This window comes from Bos taurus, chromosome 19 (assembly GCF_002263795.3).
Source record: "Bos taurus isolate L1 Dominette 01449 registration number 42190680 breed Hereford chromosome 19, ARS-UCD2.0, whole genome shotgun sequence".
Classification (NCBI taxonomy): domain Eukaryota; kingdom Metazoa; phylum Chordata; class Mammalia; order Artiodactyla; family Bovidae; genus Bos; species Bos taurus.
The window spans coordinates 44,484,606-44,506,804 of record NC_037346.1 but is presented as its reverse complement, the minus strand read 5'-3'; the positions used below and the strand labels follow the sequence as shown (position 1 = coordinate 44,506,804).

Genomic DNA, 22,199 nt, shown 5'->3' with positions numbered 1-22,199 from the left:
CAGGAATCCAGGCCAGCACTGCCCAGGTCGAGTCCTGCTCTCTGCACATGACCGGAGGGGTCCTGGGGCCTCCTGTCCTGGTGAGCAGCTTCTAGCTGCTCACTCTCCCAGGTCCCTACTGCTGCTATTTCTTGCTCCCGTTATCTCCTCTCTCCCATTCCCTTCCTTCCTCCTCACCCCAACCTCTCTCATCTTATCTTTCCCCTGAACAAGCAGGACTTTCAGAGCCAGATATCTCCAGGCCCAAAGCATCCGGAGGCCAGGATGGGAAGTCTAGGTTCTTGGCTCAAACTTGGCCCCCAGTGTGGGGAGGGCTCTTGGCCTTGGCTGTGCTCAGCCCCTTCCTGCCCCAGGCACAGTGAGGCAAGAGTCAATTCTCTGAAGGCCTGAAATGAAAGCACAGCACCCTTGGGACCAGAGAGCAGTTTGATCCAGCTTTCTGGACTCTTTTGGGTGGTGAGGAGAGTCTGGCTTCAACCATAAAAGGGAAGTTGAGTCTTCTGCCTCTTGCTAAGATGCTTTCCTGCTCAACTCCCATCTACTTTGCTGAAACTGGAAAGGACAGTTCTCTTTGTTGGGAGAGTGAGGAAGCGGAAGGGCCAGGCCCTCCACCCAGTCGGTGCCTATTTCCTGGCTGGGAATGGAAAACTATGCTCCTTCTTTCCAGTCTCCCAGCGCCCAGTCCTGGGTGCTCCCTTCCCGCTTTTGGTGTCCAGTCATCACACTCCCTCCAGGGCCACGGAGCACAGGGGAGGGTCCTGGCCACAGTGTGGTCATTCACAGAAAGGAGACACAGGCTGGTGTGAGTTCCGTGGAAGCCCTGGGACGTGATCTTTAATGGACGTTCCTGTCCCTGCCTCCCCACCCCGAGCCCCAGATGACGTATTTACAGGATGCTGTTTGGAGCCAGTTCCAGGCCCACATCAGTGTGCCTCCACCCCTCCCTGGGCACCGCCAGGGTGGGGGCTGCCAGGGTGGGGCAGGAGGATGCGGACAGCTGGGAGCCAGGTGGACTGGTCACAGGAAGTCTTGGGTTCTCCACACCCCATCCCCACCCCATGTGCACGCACACACAGACGTGCCCGTGTGTGCAGAGGTATTCACGCTTGTGCGGAGATGTGGATCCAAATGCTTGTGCCAGATGCATCGCCACCTGTGTGCACGTGAGTACCACAAGAGGCTGCCTTAAGGTACCGCTGCAATAGTGCAAAACCCAGCCCTTAGCTTCCCGACCCCGCCTCAGCTTGTGTGGCTGGCTGGTGGGGCAGAACTGGCCAGAGGGGTACCCCACCTACTCCCTTGCTTGGGCAGTGCCAGCTGGAGCTCAGTATCAAGGACCGCACTGCAGATGCATCCAGCCACCTTAAAGGGTGTCAGTGGGCCTCAGTCCCCAGTTTGCCCTGAGGCGTGGTACAGATAAACTGGGAGCCATTTCTTCCATGATTCCTCCTCAAAGATGCCCCAGAGGAACTAAGACAGGCAGCTCAAAGACCCTGGGGGTGTTCAGAAACCCCTGGGGAGGCTCAGGGGTATCCCTGGGCAGAGGAGCTCCATTCATTTGTGGCTTTCATCCAGAAGGTAGCTTGATCCCCAGCTTGCCCCTGCCGGCTGGTTTTTAGCAGTCAAGGAGCCAGAGCTCCTATGTCCCAAGTGAAGGTCATGAGGAAAGGCCATGGGCAGGACCGTGTTTGTGGGGGGACTGAGGAATTCTGCCCAGCCTCAGCCTCAGGTTTGGCTGCAGTGGGGATCAGATCAGAGGACTAATGGGGAAAATGACTGTAAACTTACTACTTGGCCCTGGAATGGGGTTAAGGAGCAGAATGGGCTTGACAGGGCCTTAAGGACGTTTCTGGAAGCTGAGGATCAAACGTTAAGACTTGCCTTTTCCTACTTCCTCTTGCACATCACAGGCAGAGCCCCTAACCCTCCAGGCACTGGGCCACCCCTGGCCTTCCCTCCTTGGGACAGTGCTCCCCCAGCAGATGGCCTGGGACCTCCAGGCCATGCCAAGGGGCACTTAAACCCTGAGTCAGCCCCAGCATCACCCTTCTTGAAAGGGGGAAGGTTCCATGTTATTTCAGGGACTACATATTCTAGGACCCTACCCTCCTCCCAAATACATGCGTCCTGGCAGGGACAGCAGGACGACTGTTTGGGAATTGAAGACAATCTGGGACGTGTGGTCGCCGTACCCATAACCTAGGCCTCGGGCACGGAACAGGCAGCTTTGGTTTGATTCAGCACTCGGACTTGTCTCCAAGCTCAGCAGGGCTGGGCGGAGGGGGTGCGCAGGGTTGCCGGGCCCCTGCCGGGCTTGCCACGTTCAGTGAGAAGATGCCAGGCGTGACCACCCCTGTGGGGACGGCCAGAGTCACACCCCTTCGGGAAGGGCCAGAGGGATGGCCAGGCCTCAGCTCCTTCAGTCCCTCCTGAAAATGTTGAAATATCCCCACAGCTGCCTGGCCCAAGCACCCCCAAAGTTACATTCATCAGTTGAGATTCAGTTAAAAAAAAAAAAAAAATGAAAAAAAAATAAATAAAAGGTTGATGTCAGCTCCCTCCCCCTAGGTTCCAGAGAGGTTAGACCCTCCCTGGTCCCAATTGCCTGGTTTTGAGGTCCCAGCTGCCTGGTTTTGAGGCGGGGCCATCCCAGGCCACGCCCATCACTGACTGCGTGCCCTCCCGCCGCCCAACTTGAGCTGTGGCAATCTGTGATGATGGAGGCTACATTCACAGGAGGAGAGTTGGTGTGCAAGGCCAAAGCCGCATGAGGTGGGGTGGGGGACCATGAGGAAAATGCCCTCCAGGCCTAGTCCACCCTGGTGGTGTGAGGGCAGGGCCACGACCCGGCCCCAAGCCCCTGTGGGGCCAGGAGTTGAAGGGCTGGGCCCGGAAGACATTTGCATGGTGCCTCCCTCCGTGGCTGGGCGGGGGCAGCCTCCTGGTTCTGGGCGGAGATGGTGGGCGCCAGACTCGGAGGGAGGGTGGGGTGGCACTTAGGCCCCTCCGGACCTGGAACGGAGAGGGGGCATCAGGGGAGGATATGAGGCAGGGCCTAGAGGGAGAGCACCCCCACCTCAGCCGGCCCCGGGAGGTCAGTGCTGGGCCCTGGAGGCAGCGAGTCACAGGCTGGCCAGGGAGGGGGTCTGGCGGGAGGTCAGACAGTGGCGACATGAAAGACAAAACGGATGGGACGCAGAGGTAGGCTCCCTTCCCTGGGGAGGAGTGGTGGTGGTGGGGCGCGCACAGCTCCAGGTCCACGGGGCCAGAGGTGGGTTGACCATTGGAAGGGCAGGAGTTAAAGTACCAAGGCCTGAGGGGTGAGTGGGCTGGAGAAGGGGGCACGGGGCACGTTGAGGACTCTCTTCCTGGAGCGGGGTTCTCCCACCCCGGGAGTGACAGCCGTGACCGCAAGGGTGGGGGAACCGGCCCCAGCTCCCCATCAACAGAATGCGAGGTGACGAATGAGATGGAGGAGACAAGGACAGCGGGAGGGAGAACGTGGCCGGCGTCACACTGCCCCCTGCTGGGTCGGGTCGTACCTTCCTCGGCGGATGTTTCTTCAGGAGCCAAAGTGAGGCGAGGCAGAGAAAGGAAAAGAAGCCTTCCGTGACCCTCCCCTTCTCCCAGGGAGGGGCCTCCGGCTCCCAGGAGACACCTGGCCCCAGAGATGCTAGACATTCCTTTGTCCCTAGACGCTAATGACAAGTCCAGGGATGTTTATCCCAGGTTCAGAGGAAACAAAAGAAGGGCAGGTCCAGGAAAACCTACAGAAGTGGAGTCCTGCATTTGAGTCCTGACTGCAACTAACTCACCGCCTGACCCTGGGCCTCGGGTCCGTCCTCTGTACAGTGAGGGGTTACACCAGCTTGAGGGCCTCCAATATGGATGCCCACAGAACAGCCATTAGGGCCTGGGGACTGGGAACTCAGGCAGCCCCTGCTCAGCTCCGCTCTGTGGCCAAGCTGGGAGGCACTGAAGAACAGGGGGACCCAATCTTCTCATTTTTCAAGAGAAGCTGGAAATCTGGATTCTTAACATAAAATCCCTGGGTTTTAAAAGTCTGAGTAATTGATTTTTTTAAATATAAAAACAAGACCCTGTGGGCTGGCTTGGCTTGCAATGTGTGAGCTCTGGTTTAGCTAACCTCTCAGGGAGGTCCCCTCAGCTCCAACAGCCTGGGGTTCTGATAACCCTGGGGGATGCAGGGGGTGTAGGGGGCGTATTTGTGTCTTACTTAAATCCCCAGCCCGTGCCACCCAGGACGATGGCTGCAACCAGAACAGCCCCGGCGATGGAGCCGATGATGATGTTGGTGCCGCTGGGACCTGGGGAGGAGAGCAGGGTAGGGTTGGCCGGGGCAGGCATGGAGAATGAGAAAGACAGAGCCCCACCCTGGCCAGTTCCAGCCTCACCCTTATATCTCTCTGTCTCCCCCGTGGGCGGAGACGTGGGCAGGGGGTTGTGGATACTGCAGTCTTTGCCCGTCCAATCTGGCTGACAGATGCACTTCCCTTCGTTGCTGCAGACCTAGAGGTGGGGTGGGGCCAGTACAGGTAAGCAGGGCCCAGTCCCCTCTTATAACCCCCTCCCGCAATCCCTGGCCTCCAGACACCCACCCCGTGGTGGGAGCAGATCCGGCGCTCGCCACTGCCTGGGCAGGTGCTGAAGTTGAAGGCAGAGGCTGGCAGGCAGCGATGGTCCAGGCACAACATGTTGGGCCCGCAGGCTGTGCCGTCCTCCACGTAGCTCAGGTCTGAGCCATCAGCCAGCTGCACATGACCGCCCCTGGGGAGATGGCACAGCGAACCTCTGCCCTTGCCCTCCACCCCCCACACAGCTGCAACCTCCCCTTCCCCAGCCATGGTCCCAGCCACACCTGCAGTCCAGCTCCTTGCCCTGGTGGTAGAAAGTGACGCTGCTGATGTCTCCCCCTAGATCCCCCAGCCGAGGAGCTCCAGAGATGTTGACACAGAGGAGGAAGCCACATAGCACATCCCTGTTCATGTAGAGACAGTGAGACCCAAGTCTGACCTCAGACCCAATTACAGACCTCATGTCTGCCCTCTCCCCATCCCCCGATTTTTCAGTCTCCCATTAGGACTCAACATCCTGCCCCATCTCTGAAAAATCCCTGCCCAGCCCCAGAGCCCCAGCCTCTAAACTGGGATGGCCCAACCAGAAGCTTTGACAACTTACTGTTTATTGCACTGGACCCAGCCTGACCCCTTGCGCCCACAGTTGCCACGTTCTGTCCCCTCCACATTCAGCTTCTCATAGCAGAAGCGATCAGCAGCCGCTGTAGGGAGAAGAGGCCAGCGTCACCGTAACCACTCCAGAACCCACCTGAGACCTCAGGCCTGCTTCTCCAACAATGGCCTGACTCCAAGTCCAGCTGAGTCACTGAGATCCTGGGGAGCTGCATATCTTTTGGAGGGGTGTTCAGCCAGAGCCTGCCCCCCTCTAGCCTCTCAATTCCAGTATCCAGATACCTTCTCCCATCTCCAAAGACTCACCATGGCCCCAAAGGGCCTGGCACTGCCGGTCCCGGGTTTTGCAGCGACCTCCGTAGCAGCGGCCCTAAGGGACAATCAGGAGACAAGGGACAGAGACACTGAGGACAAGACAGGACACTGGACTGAGCCAGAGACCCAGACAGGGCAGAGCTTCCATCCCTTCATACCTGTTCGTGATCACAGTAGTAACCATCCAGCTTGTGCAGGTTAGGTGGACACTGTGGAAAGAGGCACTGGACTGAATAGAGCTGCCCCAGGACTGGGAGCTAAGTTCGGCTCCAGGGAAGAATAAAGGCCTGCCAGGTAGGGGCTCTGGCCCAGAGTCCCTCCATATCAAAGACAAGAGCAGAGAACTCAGATCACATGGCTTAGCAGGTCCCAAAGCCTCTCCAGTCTCCATCAGTTTTCTGCACCTACTTCACAGGCCTGGGAGTACTCGATGACTGGCATGTAATAAGGATTTAGACATTAAATAATATTATTATCCACTGATATCCCTAGTACACACCAGGCATCTAGCCAGACTATAAATACTGGTCGAATGATTGGAAGAGCAAAGCCAGGAGGCATGAAAAACTCATATCTCAGACGAGAAACAGCCTGATCAGCGGTGGCGACGCCAGCAGCCGAGAGAAGGGCTGGGGAGGGAGATAGTGGCCGCCTCGCTCGGGGGTCCGCAGGGCAGCCGGGACGGACGGACCTGGCTCGAGTCCCCGGTGCAGGTCTCCGCGATGTCGCACTCGTTCACAGCCTCTCGACAGGACACACCCCGCGGCTCGTACTAGAGAAGGCATGCATTGCGGGGTTCAAGCAAGAACCACGCACTTCCGCGTCTTCCCGCCTCCTCGGCCCCACCCTCTCCTCGGCTCCGCCCCGGACCTCTCCCTACCCACTCGCACCGTCCCCAGGTCCGCTCACGGTTCCGCCCACCCCACCACTTATCATCAGGTGCTCCGCCCCACTCCCGGTAGCCCCGCCTTCAATAGAACGTAGGGTGCCGCACACTCCACCCCTCTCCTTTCCCATTGGCGCTTTCTTCGCGTTAAGCCCCGCCGCCCCTACGGCCCCACCTCCCTAAGTCCCACCCTCTACATGTACTCTGCCCAGTACCTCCCGGTCCCGCCGCCTTTCCGCCCCTGCGGCGGGTACCGCTCACCTTGCAGCGGCGACAGCAGAGACCGTCGCTACACATGGCGTCGTGAGTCAGAGTGCATTTCTTGCAACAGTTCCCTCCCGCGCGGCTGCACTCCTGAGGGACACCGAAGGCGAGCCCTGACCCTCCCCACCCAGACCCTCCCTCGCCCACCCCCGCGTCCCCCGCCTCCCACCTGGCGCCCGCACCCGTCTCGCACCTGCACCGAGCCGCAGTCGCACTCCTCCCCCGCCTCCACGAAGCCGTTCCCGCACTCAGGCGGGTCCAGGAGCTGCGGGGATGGGGTGTCGTGTCGCGAGTCTGGCCAGGACCCTGCCCAAGCCCCGCTCCCACGTTCCTCGCCCTGCGGCTGGTATTATACCTTGAGGGGCTTGTTGAAGAGGCAGCTCCCGCCGCCCTCCTGAAGAAACTGGTTGTACTCGTCGATGCTGCAGCGCGAGAACTTGCGGGGCAGGTAGAACCTGGGTAGGGGTGAGGGGACCGTGCTGCCGAGTGCCCGCCGGCGCACCCTCTCGCCCCTTCTCAAGATTGGGATGGGGTGCACCGGAGGACTCGGTCACTGTCTCGAGGAGGCTGAAGATCTATGTGCTTGGACACTGCACGAAAATCCTCCCGCCTGCCCATCAAAGGGCAGTGGGCAGGGGATGCCGCTCCAGTTGACTCCCCGAAACTTCAGGACTCCGAGAGAGTCCGAGGGAGGTTTGTGAGCCGAGGAGGGGAGGGGCCTCCAAACGAGGCTTTGGCGGCGCCCAGTGGGCGACTGTGAATATTGCAGCCTGGACAATTGTGGCGTCCGGCTAGGGAATGTATGTCTCCCTGTACAGTGTCCACAGACAACTGCGTTTCTTGGAATTCTGAGTGGTCCCGAGAGCAGGGTCTCTTGAGGCAGCCAGGTCCAGAATGTCACCCAATGCTCACCCTGCGGCTCCCTTTGCCCAAGAACTCACCCAGTGTCTTCCATGATGCAACCCAGCCAGTTGTCCGGACATTTGCAGTCCCCTGCAAGTTGAGCCAGGTGAATGTAAGGGAGGGTAAAAGACGGTCCCCCTTGTGTGGACACCCTCTTCACTTCTAGAATGTGGGTCTGGGCTGGGGGTGAGGGTCTTCACTGATACCTGCCGAGCTCCGGTGTTTATTCCACATCATGCCCAGGTTCTGCCCCAGCGTCTGGGCCAAGGTCACCGCCATGGCCCCCATGTTGTCATACTTGGGGTGAAGAAGATGGAACCCAAAGATGTCTACATCCCTCCAAAAGGCACAATGTTCATGCCCTTCGCAGCCCCCTCCCTCCAACCCCCCACCCCAGCCACGCCCCCACCCAGCTTACCTCGTTCACACCCCCTCCCCTAGACAGCGAGCAGATGCCCCCCACGTAGGCAGCCCCGCTGCTGGTGCTCTGGAAAGTTCTGCCCCTGGAAGAGAGAGGGTTGCCAGGAGAACTGGCTAGCCTGTTCTTCCTGGTGGCTAGCCTGGGCTGTGAGGGGAGACAGGTGAGCCCCCATACCAGAGCCCCTCCATGGGGAGGTGATGAGCAGTGCCCTCCATGTCAGCCTGTGTGACTCAGGCAAGCCCTTTCCCCTTTTGGGTTCATTTGCCCATAAGCCAAATGAAGGATTTCTAATAGGTCATCTCTAATTGCAAGGACCTTTTATCAGATTTTTCTCCCATACCAGGGCATTGGGTCCCTGAGAAAGGGATGCTGGGACCATTTGAAAGGGGGAGCAGGGTGAAGGGGAGGTAATGGGCAGAGGAAGGTCACAGGGTAGGGAAAAGGGGCCTCAGCCTAAGAGGCAGGGGAAGATGACCAGCCACTGTTGCAAGGGCAGGTACAAGGGGATCCCAGTCACCTCGCCCTGCAAGAGCACCTGGCCCAGAGCCATGTTCAGTAACTCTGTGATCTGCAATGATCAACAGAAGCTGGCAGGGTCCATGGAGTGGGGGACTCACGAGAAGAGGTGGGTGGCATCACTGGCCTCAGGCAGGCCCTCCCGCCTGTAGACCATGAGCCTGGCCAGGGTCTCCAGGAGGTCATCCTGAACCTGGATCTTGTCCCCATCTGCCCACGTTTCCATGGCAACCAGCACGATGCGGGTATTGAGCTGCTCCTTGTACATCTGTGCCAAGAAGGGAGAAGATGAGGAGGGGGTTGGAGGTCAATCTGTCCGTGCAGGAAGTTGGGGTCAGAGGCTGCCTATGCCGTCGAGCGCTCACCCCAAGGACATGTGCTTTAGTGTGGGGCGTGGGAGGAGAGGGGAAGGCAGGGAGGGCTGCTCACCACATCTGCCAGGTTCACCACGGACTTGGCAAAGTTGCTGGTGAGGACCACCGACTGCCGCATCTGCCCGAACTGGGAAAGAGGGTGGGCAGAGGGCTGGGCTGCTTCCAGTCCCTCCTCCCAAAGTCACCGCCCCCTCTGCCTGGGAACATACCAGCTGGTGGTCATTGATCACAATCAGCTCCACGTACTTGGTCTCACTGTGCACTGTAGGGTGGCCCCGGCGGACCTAGGGGGAGGGTGGGCACTTGGAATCAGTTCCCTCCACGTCTGGTCAAGCTGCAGACAGACTCTAGAGCGGCTGGGCTCCAGCCAGGAACAGTACCAGCTCTCCACTGGCGGGGGCCCCATCCAGCCTTGATATGGGACAGGCAGCCTCGGTTTGCCCAGGACGGGGATGTGTGCAGACACTAGCCTTAGGGAGTGGGGTGGGGGGCTTCCTCCCAGGGGTGTTCTCTGACCTCCAACCACATCAGTCAGAGCCCTCCTTTGCCCCAGCTACAGATGGGGATATCCTGTCTGGACCACTGCCCGAGGTCTCTGCAGTGGGAGGTCTGTGCGGGCCCCCGTACCTGCCTTTTCCTTCTCAGCCTTGGCCTGTTCAGAGGAGCAGGATGGTCCGGGGCAGCAAACAGGCAGCCTGGGGGGAGGGTGCCGGTGAGGGGGGCACAGCCGGCCCCCTCCCTAGCCCCGCTTTCCCTCCCTTACCTGGCTCCCTGCATCCGAGGGGGGCTGGGAGAAGAGGGGTCCGGTAAATGAGGTGGGGAAGGGGTCCCTGCAATGAGGGGAAATGAGTTCTTGGGGGGGCTGGCCAGGTCTGCTCTGAACCGCATTGTGGGGGGACATCTCCTGCCCTTCCCCCCACCCCACCCCAGGGTGACCCAGCACTGGCCGGAGCTCCCATGTCGGATCTGGTCTCCCAGATGCTCAGATTCCAGGGTCAAGACCTGGGGGTGCCCTGAGAGATAGGGGCAAAGGACACTGGAGCCTGGTGGGAGGTTACTTGGAGGACAGAGGGGACATTGGAGCTGGGGGGCATAGGAGGAGGGAACCAGAGCTGGGGTCGCTGCAAAGGGCAGTGAGGCTGAGGTTACCAAGGCGGAGGAGGGTGGGGGAGGAAGGAGGCAGCCGCAGCCACTGAGATGACAGCCACTGGGACGACGAGTGGGGAGGGGCTCACCTGGGCGTTTTCCCAAGGCCCGGCCATCTCTCGGGGCTCCACGATGTAGGTGAAGTTCCCATCAGAGAAGACCCCACTGCAGTGAGAGAAACGCAGCTCTCCACCGTCCCCACCGGCCCCAGGCCTGGAGGCTCCTCCCACCACCCAGCCCCTCCCCACACTCACTGCAGCCCCTGGCAGGTGGAGAGGGCAGCAAAGGAGTGGGGGTTCCCTCGGAGCTTCCCCTGGTAGTAGCAGTGGTCTCCAGCACCCTAGGGGAGCAGAGAGCGTGATGGACATGCCCCCTTCCCAGCATGAAGGCAGGAGGATGCGTGAGGGCTACTGAAGCTGCCCGTGTGGTGTGAAGGTGGCTGGAAATCTGGGGACCTGGAGTCTGGCTCTGCTCTGGCTGTGCTCCTAATTGGCTGTTTCACCCTGGGCAAGTTCCTAGCCCTCTCTGGGCCTCCCTTACCTCATCTACAACATGAGGACCCTGGAGCACATCAGTGCCTCTTAACCATGAACTGGGGCTGGTACAGGGGTCACAGACTTCTTTGAGAAGACTAAATGACATTCACATAGCACCTACTGTGTGCCAGGCAGTGTTCTAAGTGCTTACCATGGATCAGCTTGCTTAATCAGATGAAAGCTATGGGCTCACTCCCGACACACACACACCATTTCACACATAGTGTGTTCACAGATGCCACAGCCTCCATGGACCACCCTGGTCATGTGGTCTGCGGTCTGTGAGGGACTGAGCAGCGTGTGTCCTCCCTGCTCGGCTCGTGGGTCAGACGGGACTGACACCCCCTCGCCTCTGCTTCCTGCAGAATTACTTGTGCTCCAGTTACTGAACAAGCTGGAGGGGGAGGGCCGAGGCTATTTATAGACACTCATTTATCTTTGCTCACACCCCTGGGCCTTCGGGCCTGGGACCCTGGGGTCCCAGGGAGCCAGGAATTCCTGGAGCCTTGGTGCTGAGCAAGATTCCGGCCATGGAGCACTAGGGGGTCCTGAAATGTCTCCAGGCTGGCAGACAGGCTGGCTGGGGCTCTGTCCCCTGGAGTTGGGCAAGGGGAGCTCAGAGCTCCACACCATTTGACAGGCTGCCCAGACTCTGATCCTGGAGGGGCCAGGCCAATCCCCAGTGCAGAGTATACCCCCAAGCCCACCTCCACCGACCACCTTCCCCATCATTCCACCTCCCTGACCCCTTCCAAAGGCACTCACAGTGCTGTGCTGGGTCAGCCCCTCCCGGCTGAAGTGGCGCTCCACGTATTGTGAAGAGAGAAGGTGACTGGAACAGAGTGGGCAGGAGGAAGAAGGGGGTCAAGGTGGGGCTGGGTCCTGCCTGGGACCCAACCCCTCTCAGATCCAGGCCCCCTGCCCCAGCTCAGCCCCCAGCCCCCACAGCCACACAAGCCCAGGCCATGCCTTGCCCACCCGCGGAGTGCTCAGCCCCTGGACTCCAGGCCACACTCACTGGTTCAACTCCAGATCCAGAGTGAAGTTGGAGTTGAAGGCTGGGATGACGAAGCTCACCTGGGCCAGATGGACAGGCTGGGAGAAAGGAGGGAAGGCAGAAGGGGAGTTGACCTGGGGAGGCCTGGAGGTGGGAACTGAGGGGCCAGGGAAACCCGGGTACAGGGAGCAGCCCTGGGGAGGGGATGGCCCAGCCCCGGCAGCTGTGGGGACCACTGATTTGGAGGGAAGATGCTTTCCTCCAAGCTCATCTTCCTCCAAGACTCTGTTCCTTTCCTGAGGTGGAGGGGCAGGTGTGGGCATCCTTAGGCACTGACCTCCCTGCTCTCTGGGTGCCAGCCCATGCTCTCTGGTTGTAGGTGCCTCCCTGGAGCCAGTCTACAGGAGCAGCAGGGAAGGACCAAGGCAGCTCAGCCTGCCCACTGCCTCACACCAGACCCGCCCTGCTGTTGGCAGGGCCACCCCCACTCCCAGGTAGACTAAAGGGAGACCCCTAGAAGTACCATAGGAAAGAGGCAAACAGGAGATGGGGTGCAGTGTGACCCCTGGGCCCCACTGAAGCAGGTCCCTCAGCTCCTCCCTATGTCCCCCTCCCTACATTGGCCCCAGCCTCCATTTATGGAGGAGGCTTTGTACGCTCCAGACAGGGTTAGAATTGATCGAAGGGCCACTGGAAGCTGGGGTGATGGGCAAATACCAGTCTGTCTGGAGGAAAGAACTTGGCTCCTCTACCCTCAAGTCCATTGCCCTCTGCCTCGCCCAAAGCAGCTCATCTTTAATATTTCAATCCCATGGTTAATTTTTAAACACGGAAGTTTTCCCGATAAATTTTTCAGAGGGGCCTTTGCCGTGGGGCTGGGAGGCTCCAGGTTGTCATGGCAACGTACCAGGCCTGAGCAAGATGGCTGCCCTCCCAGGCCTGGGCGCCCAGCTACTGTGGGGGGTGGGGGCTCCAGAGCTGAAGCTAGTGAGCCTGGAAGGAAAGCGACCCTGAGATAAGAAGGGGCAGGAGAGTCTGGGCTGAGTGGGAGTCGGCCTTCTCAGCTCCCATGTCCACCGCAAGCCTTAGGTCTTACAAGAGATCTGGAAGCAGGAGAAGGGCCTAAGCAAGGCTGGAGCCTTCTTCTCATGCCCGTCCATTCAAGAAGGGTAAAATCCAGATCCCCAGATGAGGGGCCCACCACCAAGCTGTACAGATGTGAGGAAGTTTGTTGGCTGTCTTTTTTTGTGGGGGGAGTAGGTTACAAGAAGGAGGGGAGCCCCAGTGTCACAAAACCCTGTAGCCTGGAGCGAGGCGGCTTCCTGGTCAACTGCCTAGACTTCTACTCTTCATGAGCCTTTGGCATGTGCCAGGCACTGTTCTAAATACTTTACGTGTGTGCGTGCTCAGTCGTTAAGTCATGTCCAACTCTTTGCAGCCCCATAGACTGTAGCCCGCCAGTCTCCTGTTCATGGAATCTTCCAGGCAAGAACACTGGAGTGGGTTGTCATTTCCTCCTCCAAGGGATCTCCCCAACCCAGGGATCAAACCTGCACCCCCTGCATCTCCTGGATTGGCAGATGGATTCTTTACCCCTTCATCACCTGGGGAGCCTAAACTACTTTAAGAATCATCATATTCGATCTTCTCAACAAACAACCCAATGGAATAGATGCTACTGTTATCCTCATCTGACATATGGGGAAACTGAGGCACAGAGAGGCTAACTAACTTGCCCATGGTCATAAGACTAAGAAGTGGTAGAGCTGGGACTCAAGCCTCAGGAATCAGCTTCTGGGGCCTTTTTACCTGGAAGGTGAGGTAAGGTAGAAGTGGCCCAGTGTCCATGAGAGGCCCTGGGAATCAGGGTGAGAGTGCAGAAGGGCCAGAGCCTGGGTCGGGAGCCCTCTGAGCCCCAAGGACACGGACTCACCCCATCCCAGGTTGACTGAAGCTCCAAGCCTCATCCTGAGCCCCTAGAGCATCGATTAGACTTGAAATAGAAAGTCAAGGACAAGGAGTCACTGCTTCTTCCTCCTCACCTTGGCCTGGATCACCTCTGCTTTCCCCTGTCCCTGGGCCCCGACCAGCTCTGTCCCCAGTACCCCACCTCCTTGGTCTGGCCCATCCCTGCCCTCCCTCTCCCCTTGGGGGACTTAAACCCTCTCTGCCTTCCCCACCCATTCCTGTCTGGACCACTTCTTTTCTCTCCTGCCTTTAGGTCTGTTTCTACTTGTTCATTCTGGCCCAGGGACAAGCCTCTGTCCCTGCTCCTATGCTGGCCACCCAGGCGAGCAACCTGTCCAGGCCCCTTGCCTTGATTCCACTCTCGGAAGCTGGTGGCCTCAAGAATAATCCAGCAAATTCTCTGAGTTCAGACTTTTTCCCCTGAAAATGGTAAGAGGAGCCTAGATGCAAGCCTGTGAGGTTGGCTTGTGTGGCAGAGGCTGTCTGGGCTCAGAGGATTCTGGAAGGGGCGACCCTGGTGCTTGCAGAATCTCCCCCACTTAAGAAGTCGGTGAGCTAACCCACCAGGCTCCCCTCTCTCTGTGTGGACCAAGCTGACCACCCCCTCTGGAGACAGCCACATCAGTGGGGGAGCAGACCCCAGGTCCTCTCTGTCCTCAGCCCATCTGCAGCCTGCCGAGGCCTTGTCTCCCTCCCCACCTGGCAGGGCCTAACTGGGGGCTGGGCGCCTCCCCAGCAGCTTGTGTCTTGTGTCCCAGCAGGACACAGGGCTCAGGCCAGGAGGGGACCTGGGGCAGTGCAGGGCTGCTGCGGGGGCTGGGAGGCAGGCCCAGGAGAAAGGGGAGGGAAAGTGCATAGTTGTACAGGTCTGCCTGACCTGGCCGATGTGGGGGACACGATGGGGACACCCTTTGTTTGCAGGAAGGGAAAGATCAGGCAAACCCACCTCAGTCCCCAGGACCTCTGTACCCCAGGTGGCTGGAAGGGGGCTTCTGCTGGCACCAGAGTCCTAACCCCCCCAGCCCACCCTCAGTTAAGATTTCAGCTCATGTTCTATTAACCCAATTGCTCCTAGCATGGCTGGGCTCCTGCCCCAGCCTGGCCCGTCCCCGACCTCTCCTGTGATCCCTCAGTCCCTCCCTTGGGAGCCCCTAGTGTCCCTGACTGCCGTCCTCCCCTGCACCCAGCTGCTGGTGACAGCCGACCAGGCCTCCACCCTGTGCCCTGAACTTGCCTCTTGCTCCCCGGCCACTGGCTCCCACATGCTCAGGCTCATTTGATCTCAACCCGCCCGGGCCGTCTGGTGCTCATTTTATAAGTGCCAGGGAGGGATACTTGGAGGTGACTGGCCCAGGGCCACACTGGGGGAGGTACTGGGTCAAGGCTCACCCTCAGGCTGGTGTTCCTGTTGCTCACGGCCTCTGTGACCACCTGGCTGCGGTGACCTTGCCCACCCCGAGGTTTCCCTGTTGCCAGTTGGTCCACTCTCCAGGAATCCGCTTGCCCACCACCAGATAGAATGCAGAGGTCAGGAGATAAAGACCCTGCTGAAGTTCTAGAATGTCAATACAGGTACCAGGGCTCCTCTCTACACCTATGGGGAGGTGTAGAATCTTGGGGAGGAGTCTTGGAGAGTCCTGGGGGGGAGGAGGTTAAAGGCCTTTCTGGTTCCCAAATGCCCCAAAATTCGAACATCCAGGTGCTACTCCTCACGCAGCAACCTGAACCTCTCCCTCTGAACCTCCATCTCTTCCAGGACCTTCTCTTCCTCACCCTCATCTGTGACCACAAGCCTCCACCCACTTAGCCGACAGGGCTCTGAAGTGAAGTGAAAGTGGCTCGGTCGTGTCTGACTCTTTCTGACCCATGGACTATACAGTCCATGGAATTCTCCAGGCCAGAATACTGGAGTGGGTAGCCTTTCCCTTATCCAGGGTATCTTCCCAACCCCGGGATTGAACCCAGGTCTCCCACATTGCAGGTGATTTCTTTACCAGATGAGCCACAAGGGAAGCCCAAGCATACTGGAGTGGGTAGCCTATCTCTTCCCTAGCAGATCTTCTGACAGGGCTCTGCTCCTCTCTATTCCTGGACCCTCGGGCACACTGATTTCTTTGGTCACTGATTCCACTTTTCACAGGGGTGGCACGTAGGCCCCTGGGGCTGCAGATGCACCCGCCCTTTTTCCTGCCCAGGAGCCCCTACACTTATGTTGTAGGAAAGGCATCAGAAAGAATGAGTGAGCTGCTTACCCTCTCTGAGCCTCAGTCTCCCCACTGGTAAAATGATGTTGTCATGAGGACTAAAGGAAAGCCCTCTTTAACATGTTATTCTCACAAAGGTTGTGCTTAGTCGCTCAGTCATGTCCTACTCTTTGCGACTCCATGGACTGCAGCCCTCCAGGCTCCTCTGTCCACGGGGTTCTCCAGGCAAGAATACTGGAGTAGATAGCTATTCCCTTCTCCAGAGGATCTTCCCAATTCAGGGATAGAACCCAGGTCTCCCGCATTGCAGGTGGATTCTTTACCGTCTGAGCCACCTCACAAGGGTTAGTAATAATAAATGAAGAAAGAAGTGTCAATGTTCCAGCGGAACTGAGCTTTGAGGAATTGGATAAACCATGTGGGCTGGTGGTAGCAGATGGGGAGGAGCCAGAGAGGCAGGAGCCCCGACCTGGGAGAAATCCCCCCCGCCATTCCCTGCCCTGGTCACTCAAGATGCAATGAGGCTCCACTTTTCAGCAGGACCATGGGAGTCCTGGGGAGTGAGCACAGTTGGGCCAATTTCTGATAATGGAATTTGACCTAAATGCTTGAAGACAGAGTCACTTCCTTATAGGGTCATTAGTCTCTCTGGGGACAGAGTCTGGGCAGCTGGGTCCCTCTAGACAATCAGGAGGGTGCTTAGGTGAGGCCAAGTCCACAGGTTAGTCTGGCTGGAGAGGACTCAAGACACCTGCCATGTTGCCCCCCCACCCCGCAAACCTGCCTGGAGTCTGACAGGTAACCCTAAACACCCTAGCTCCTGTTTCTGGCACCCAGCGCTCCTGCCACACCTGGCCCGGGAGGGAGGGCAGGCCTGACAGATGTTGAACATCTGCTCTTGCCGGGTCCCAGGACCCCTGACACCCATCATCTCCTCTAATCCTCCCAGCAGTCTGGCAAAGCAGGGACCACTGTTACCCCCATCTCATGGGTGGGGAAGGTAGGGTTCAGAAGGCTTGTCCAGGTCACTCAGTCAGAAGCAGGGGAGCCAGGACCCACAGAAGCTGTCCTGCCTCAAGCCACAGGTGTAGCCTTTCAAAGGGAAACTGAGCTTCCTGAATGAATTCTCTCTGCCCAACCTCAAGGCAGGGCTGGTTCATGGCCCTCCCTGGAGCAAGCTGGACTCAGCGCAGATCCCAGCCCTGGCTTCCAGCCACCAGTCTCCTCCAGGAACCCCCTCCTGCCTCTGACCCCAGGGCAGAGCTGTGACCTTGGCCGCAGAAACCACAGCACAGCCTTGGCCCAGGGCAGGTGCTAGGGCTCCAGGCACAGCCTATGGCTCCCTGCCCATGACTGCCATCTTGCAAGGGCAGGGGAACTAAGGCTTGCTTAATTGCCCCCCAACCCTCTTCAGCAAGACAGCATGAACACCGCAGCACACACCCTTGGTCAAGGGCTTCCAGGTGGGAACTGATGGTCGGGACAGCCCTCACAGGAGCGCAACCCAGTGACTGAGGTCCCCTCCTCCAGCTGACTCACGGCCCTGGGACCCTTCACCCCTCTGTTCACTAACTCACATCTTGCCCTCTGTTTTGTTCTGAAGGAGGCTGGGTTTTTCCAGGGGGAGGCACAGCCCACATAGCAGCTTGATCCCTTCAGAACACATATAGCCTCCAATTCATTCAGCCCACTGACCCAGGTACCCCTGTGCAGTGAACAACCAGCTCGACTGTACACTGTAGCCCAGCTCACTCTTCCACCTCACTCCCAGCTGCAGCCTCCCGCTGATCACAAGTTTCTGCACTTCCAGAAGCTCCCCCACCTCTTGGCCCTAGGCCCAGCCTGCTTGCAAACTGGACAGAAGTGAGGTGTTGAAGAGAGCTGTGGCAAAGAGGGCAGAGGCCCCTGGCCCCCTCTTTGCTGTACCCCTGAGTGAGAGGTCAGCACGCGCTGGCTAAGAGGGCTGCCCTGGAAATCGGTCTGACCATGCTACTTAAGTGCTGTGTGACCTGGAGTACTTCACTCTCGGTGCCTGTTTCCTCATCTGTGAAATGGGAATAATAATATCCTCACCTCCTGGAACTGGGTTGAGGATGTAATAAATTAATAAGACACAAAGGCAGAACAGTGTCTGTCCCACCAAGGGCCCAGTAAATTTAAGCTTTAATTTCTCTAGCTTCTAATTCCTTCCTGGCCAGCTTCCCTCTCCCTGGTCCCCACTCACAAAAGTCAGGACTTTCCCCATCACCACCTCCTGGAAGTGGGTGGGTCTGAGATGAATGTTCTCATCATCTTGATTTGAGGGATCCAGAAGCTAGGCCTCAGAAAGGTGCAGTGGCCAGCCCAAGGCTGGAGCAGGTGAGCACCCCGGATCCCCCATCCCACCCTGCCAGCCAGCATGTGTCTCCCAACTCGCCATGTGACCCATAGCAGATGGAGATCTTGCTGCTGCCCCAACAACTTGCTTTGCTTGAGGTCCCAGATGGGTGCAAGAATGTTGGACAAAACCACACAGTGGCAGGGGTTGGGGGGCACTTCCTTTGGGACACCGGGCTCAGGGCTGCGCAGGCTCCACCAAGAGCCCCTGAGGTTCTGAGGCCAAAAGTGCTCCAGGGAGAAATGCCCAGCGGGAGCGGGAGGCATTCCGGTGAGGAGGGAATATTCCAGAAATCTCATCTTGTCTCCCTTGGTCCTCCTCCACCTTGTGCTGGGTAGGGTTGGAAAGTGCCGCCTGTGCCTAAATCCAGAGAGTGCAGAACGGCACCATGGGAAGAGCCCTGGTCTTGGAGAAAATCACTCCACTGATAAAGGTCTCATTGACTGGGACTTCCCTGGTATCCAGTGGCCAAGACTCTGTGCTCCTAAAGCTCTGGGTTCAATCCCTGGTCAGGGAACTGGATCCCACATGCCAGCTCTAAGAGTTCTCATGCTGCAACTAAGACCTGGTGTAGCCAGATTTATATATCGATATATAGATATATTTATATATAGATATATCGATATATAGATATATTTAAAGATCTCATTGACTTTGGGCAAGTTACTTAACATCTCCGAGCCACAGTTTGTGTATCTGCAACATGGGTAGACAAAAGTTACCCGCCTTACAGAGTTGTGAGAAGTCCACCTCAGGGGAAACAAGTACCCACAAGGCAGGGCAATGAGTCAGTCTCCTGGGGAGGCTGAGGTGAGCTCCAAGGGAAGGGAGGGAGATCCCCACTGGAGGTGACTGTGACCACTGCCCCACAGATCCACAGAACCCTCCACTCCTGCCTTCCAGACACCCTGTTTGGCTTATTCAGACTTGGTCAGGCACACATGCCAGCCACTCACCCAGCAGAGCAATACCCAAAGAGATTCCCCCATCCTCTGTGCATCCCGTACAGTCTAGTTGCGCCCATCCTGACCTCCCCTCTGTCACAGGCACCACCATACCTCAGAATCCTGCCTGTGACTCTCTCTTCAGGAAGGACTAAGCTGAAGGAGCACCCACTTTTCATTCCTCCCTGGCCCCCCAGCTTTCCCTCATCCCTGTCCTCTGATCCCACTGTGGCAACAGCCCCTCCTACAATCTGGACATCCCCTATGATACCAATCAGGAGACCCAGAAGCCTGCAACAGAAGTCAGCTCCCAGCCATGGTTCACAAGCAGGGGGCCACCAGGGGAGAAAGTTGGACTGAGGACCAAACCCAGCCAGGATGACCCCATCCCTGGCCCTGGGACCATCCCTACTGCCCATCTACCACCTGCCAGGGAGCCTGGGCAGCCTCCATCCCCTTACCCTCCCTTCTAGCCCATCTTCTTCTCCCCCTCCCCTCTGCCCCTCTCCCAGGCCTCCCTGCTCAGGACCATTAAACACCCCCTCCCCTGCTCTCTCAGGCACTGCCCTGAGTGATGGTCCATCTATTATGCATGCTGCCTTCCTGCTCCATTCCATTTCCCGACTAGCTCCCCTGCACCCCCACGGCCCCCTCCACCCCCCCTAAGGGCTTTTAACCAAGTACATTAGGCAGGGCCAGATGCCAGTCTGACAGATGTCCATAATGCTAGCCTCCGTTTCCCTCCTTCCTCTCTCTGCCCAGCTCGATTCACCTCCCACCACTCCCAGCTGCCAAAACTTCCCAGACCTTGGTGGTACCCTTCCTCTGAGTCTCTCTACTCCTCCTGTTTCTGCCAGGCCTCACCATCCCGCCCTCACCGCCCCTGTTGGCCTGGCTAACTTTCAGCTTCAAGCTCCTAGAGAGCCGAGGCGTGCTGAATGAATATTCCATCTGGGTGATTATTATTCACATGATATTAATTAATTATTAATTGCAATTAATCTCCTTCATTTCTAACCTTCCTCAGGGAGGCAGGAGGGGCCTGGCAGCTGAAAGGGACAGGGGGTGAGTGGAGTTGGCATTTGTGAGTGAGCCTGGGGCCTCGAACATTTTCCCAAGGCCCCACCCACAGTAAGAATGGGGAGGAGAACAGCGGTTCTATCAGTGCACAGGGGGAAACTGAGGCAGAAGTAAGCACTACGTTGGTCCCTCCAAAAGCCCATTGACAGTGGCTGTGGCAGAAACCCAGGAGCCCGAACCGCTGACTTCCTCCTGCCTCTCACTGCCCTCCCCAAGCTCCATGTGGTGTAGCATCGCTTCTTTGGACAGGAGAGGGGGCTGGTGGAAGGCTGACCAAGGCTGGACTGAGCCCGGGGCCTTCTGGGTCCTCTGAAGGCAGGGAATCCCCACCCTGACGGGAGGGGGCCTGGAGAGGGGCAGGCAGGTGCTCCCACTAGTGGGTTCTAGCACCCTCTGGGTAGCCCATTGCACGGAAGGGGAGGCGCCCAAGCCCAGGCTGCCCCGTGGTCGCCCCTGGGCTCTAAGGCCTGCTTCAGCCCCCTGGCCTCACCGCCCGCCCCACTCACCGGGCCGCCCGGAGGCTCCTGGCGGACCCTGGTATCCAACTGCTGCTTTCGGACCTCTCCCCCGGAGCTCTCCCCCACCAGACGGCTGGGCTCAGTGATCTCCGGGGCTTCCGGGCCCCCCAAGTGTGGAGAGACCCTCCAGCGCAGAGCTCCAGCAGGACCCCAGGTCCCCACACCTGGGGAGAGAAGGCCATGGCTGCAGACGGATGCCCACCGGTGGGGCAAGAGACCAGGGCACGGGGTGGGTACGGCACGCCCCTCCCCCACTCTGCTGTGGCCCTTGGATCCCGGGGGTGCGGGGGTTCTGGGTGGGAGGACCTGCTGCCCTGCAGAAGGGGAGAGGGGCCAGGAGCTGCTGCACTCCAGCCCGGCCGTCACGACTGCCCACCCCCCCCAACCCCATCTCCCCGCGAAGCCGCAGAGACCTGCAGACTCCACGGCCGGCGACAGGGGGCTGGCCGCGGTGGGGGCCAGATGGGGACAGGTGGGTGCCTGCACCCTCCCTCCTCCCCCGCCCCCCGCCCCCCGCGCTCTGGACCGGCTGTCACCCCGAGCACTGCAGAAAAGGTGGCTGCAGTAGAAACTGCCGCAAAACCCGGGGCGGGAACAGGGAGGGGGCGCCGGGGCCGGGCCTGGCGGGGGTCACTCACCCGGCGAGGGGAGCAGCGGCAGCAGCAGCAGCGGCAGCGCCGCGAACGCCCAGCGCCGCAGCCGCCTCATGGCTCGCTCATAATCCTCAGGGTCCCGGGGCTGCGGCGGCGCGCGGCGCGGGCGGGCGGGAGGAGCGGAGGGCGGGGAGGCGCGGGCTGCGGGCGGCGCGGGCGGGGGCGCGGGGCGGCCGGGCGGTGGGCGCGGGCCGGCGGGAGGCGGCGGGGAGGGCGCCCGGCTCAGCGCGCTCCGGCCGCGGCCATCCCGGCGGGGCGGCGGGCAGGGTTAAGAGCCGAGCGGCGAGCACGTGAGCCGAGGGCCCGCCCCCGCCCCCCGCGGGCCCCCCCAGCCGTGCAGGGCCGGGGCCGCCGCGGCGCGAGGACAAAAGAGGCGCCGCCCGCCCGGGACCTGCCTTCCCGCCCCTCCTCGGCCCCCTCGGCAGGTGCAGGGCGGGGCGCGCCGGTGTCCACCTCGCGGTACCCGCCTCAGCCTCCCTTGCTTGGAGAGCTGCGAGGACCCGTCTGTTCTTAGGGGGCGGGAGGCGGGGTACAGAGGGACCCCCGGGTTCTGACCCGGAGATGGCCCCTCTGGGGCAGATCCATGGCTGCCCTGCCTCGGTGCTCCCAGCTCCGGCTTCAAACCCAGGAGGGGGCTTCCTTGGAACCAGCCCCAAGCGCCCCGCTCCACCGAAGGCTGGGGAGCCAGGGACAGGAGTGAAGGGCAGGGGCTCTTGTGGCCCGCAGCTGGCTCCGGCCTTTGGGATCTCCCTTGGCGGAGCAGGGCATTGGCGGTCTTCTCAAACCAGACCCCTTTCTATCCAGCAATTTCCTTCTTTGGATGGATGATACCCCAGGGTCTTCTGGCTTTGCTGCCGACCTCCGAGGAGGTTGGCTTCCCCTCTCTG

At 59.4% G+C, this 22,199-nt stretch overlaps 1 protein-coding gene across 5 annotated transcripts; it reads right to left on the bottom strand.

Moving 5' to 3' along the window:
* Nucleotides 1-803: 803 nt before the first annotated feature.
* Nucleotides 804-21,541, bottom strand: ADAM11 (ADAM metallopeptidase domain 11). Of its 5 annotated transcripts, none has more exons than XR_009491761.1 (27): nt 21,298-21,541; nt 20,648-20,823; nt 11,590-11,666; nt 11,337-11,403; nt 10,290-10,375; nt 10,125-10,200; nt 9,653-9,719; nt 9,517-9,584; nt 9,099-9,173; nt 8,945-9,016; nt 8,617-8,783; nt 7,997-8,081; nt 7,785-7,875; nt 7,617-7,668; nt 7,031-7,130; nt 6,869-6,940; nt 6,673-6,765; nt 6,217-6,297; nt 5,684-5,734; nt 5,517-5,580; nt 5,200-5,299; nt 4,880-4,999; nt 4,620-4,788; nt 4,416-4,530; nt 4,238-4,328; nt 2,193-3,560; nt 804-1,153 (listed from the first exon to the last, which is right to left on the bottom strand). XR_009491761.1 is itself a non-coding variant. In XM_024980926.2 (27 exons), exons 1-27 carry the CDS (start codon nt 21,365-21,367, stop codon nt 2,997-2,999), a joined length of 2,319 nt encoding a protein of 772 aa, XP_024836694.1. In that variant the 5' UTR covers nt 21,368-21,541; the 3' UTR covers nt 804-2,996. The 5 variants fall into 5 exon arrangements, 4 of the variants coding, with proteins under 4 accessions (XP_024836694.1, XP_024836693.1, XP_059734546.1 ...); XM_024980926.2 differs by having other exon boundaries at nt 804-3,012; nt 3,543-3,560; XM_024980925.2 differs by having other exon boundaries at nt 804-3,560.
* Between the last annotated feature and the right edge of the window lie 658 nt (nt 21,542-22,199).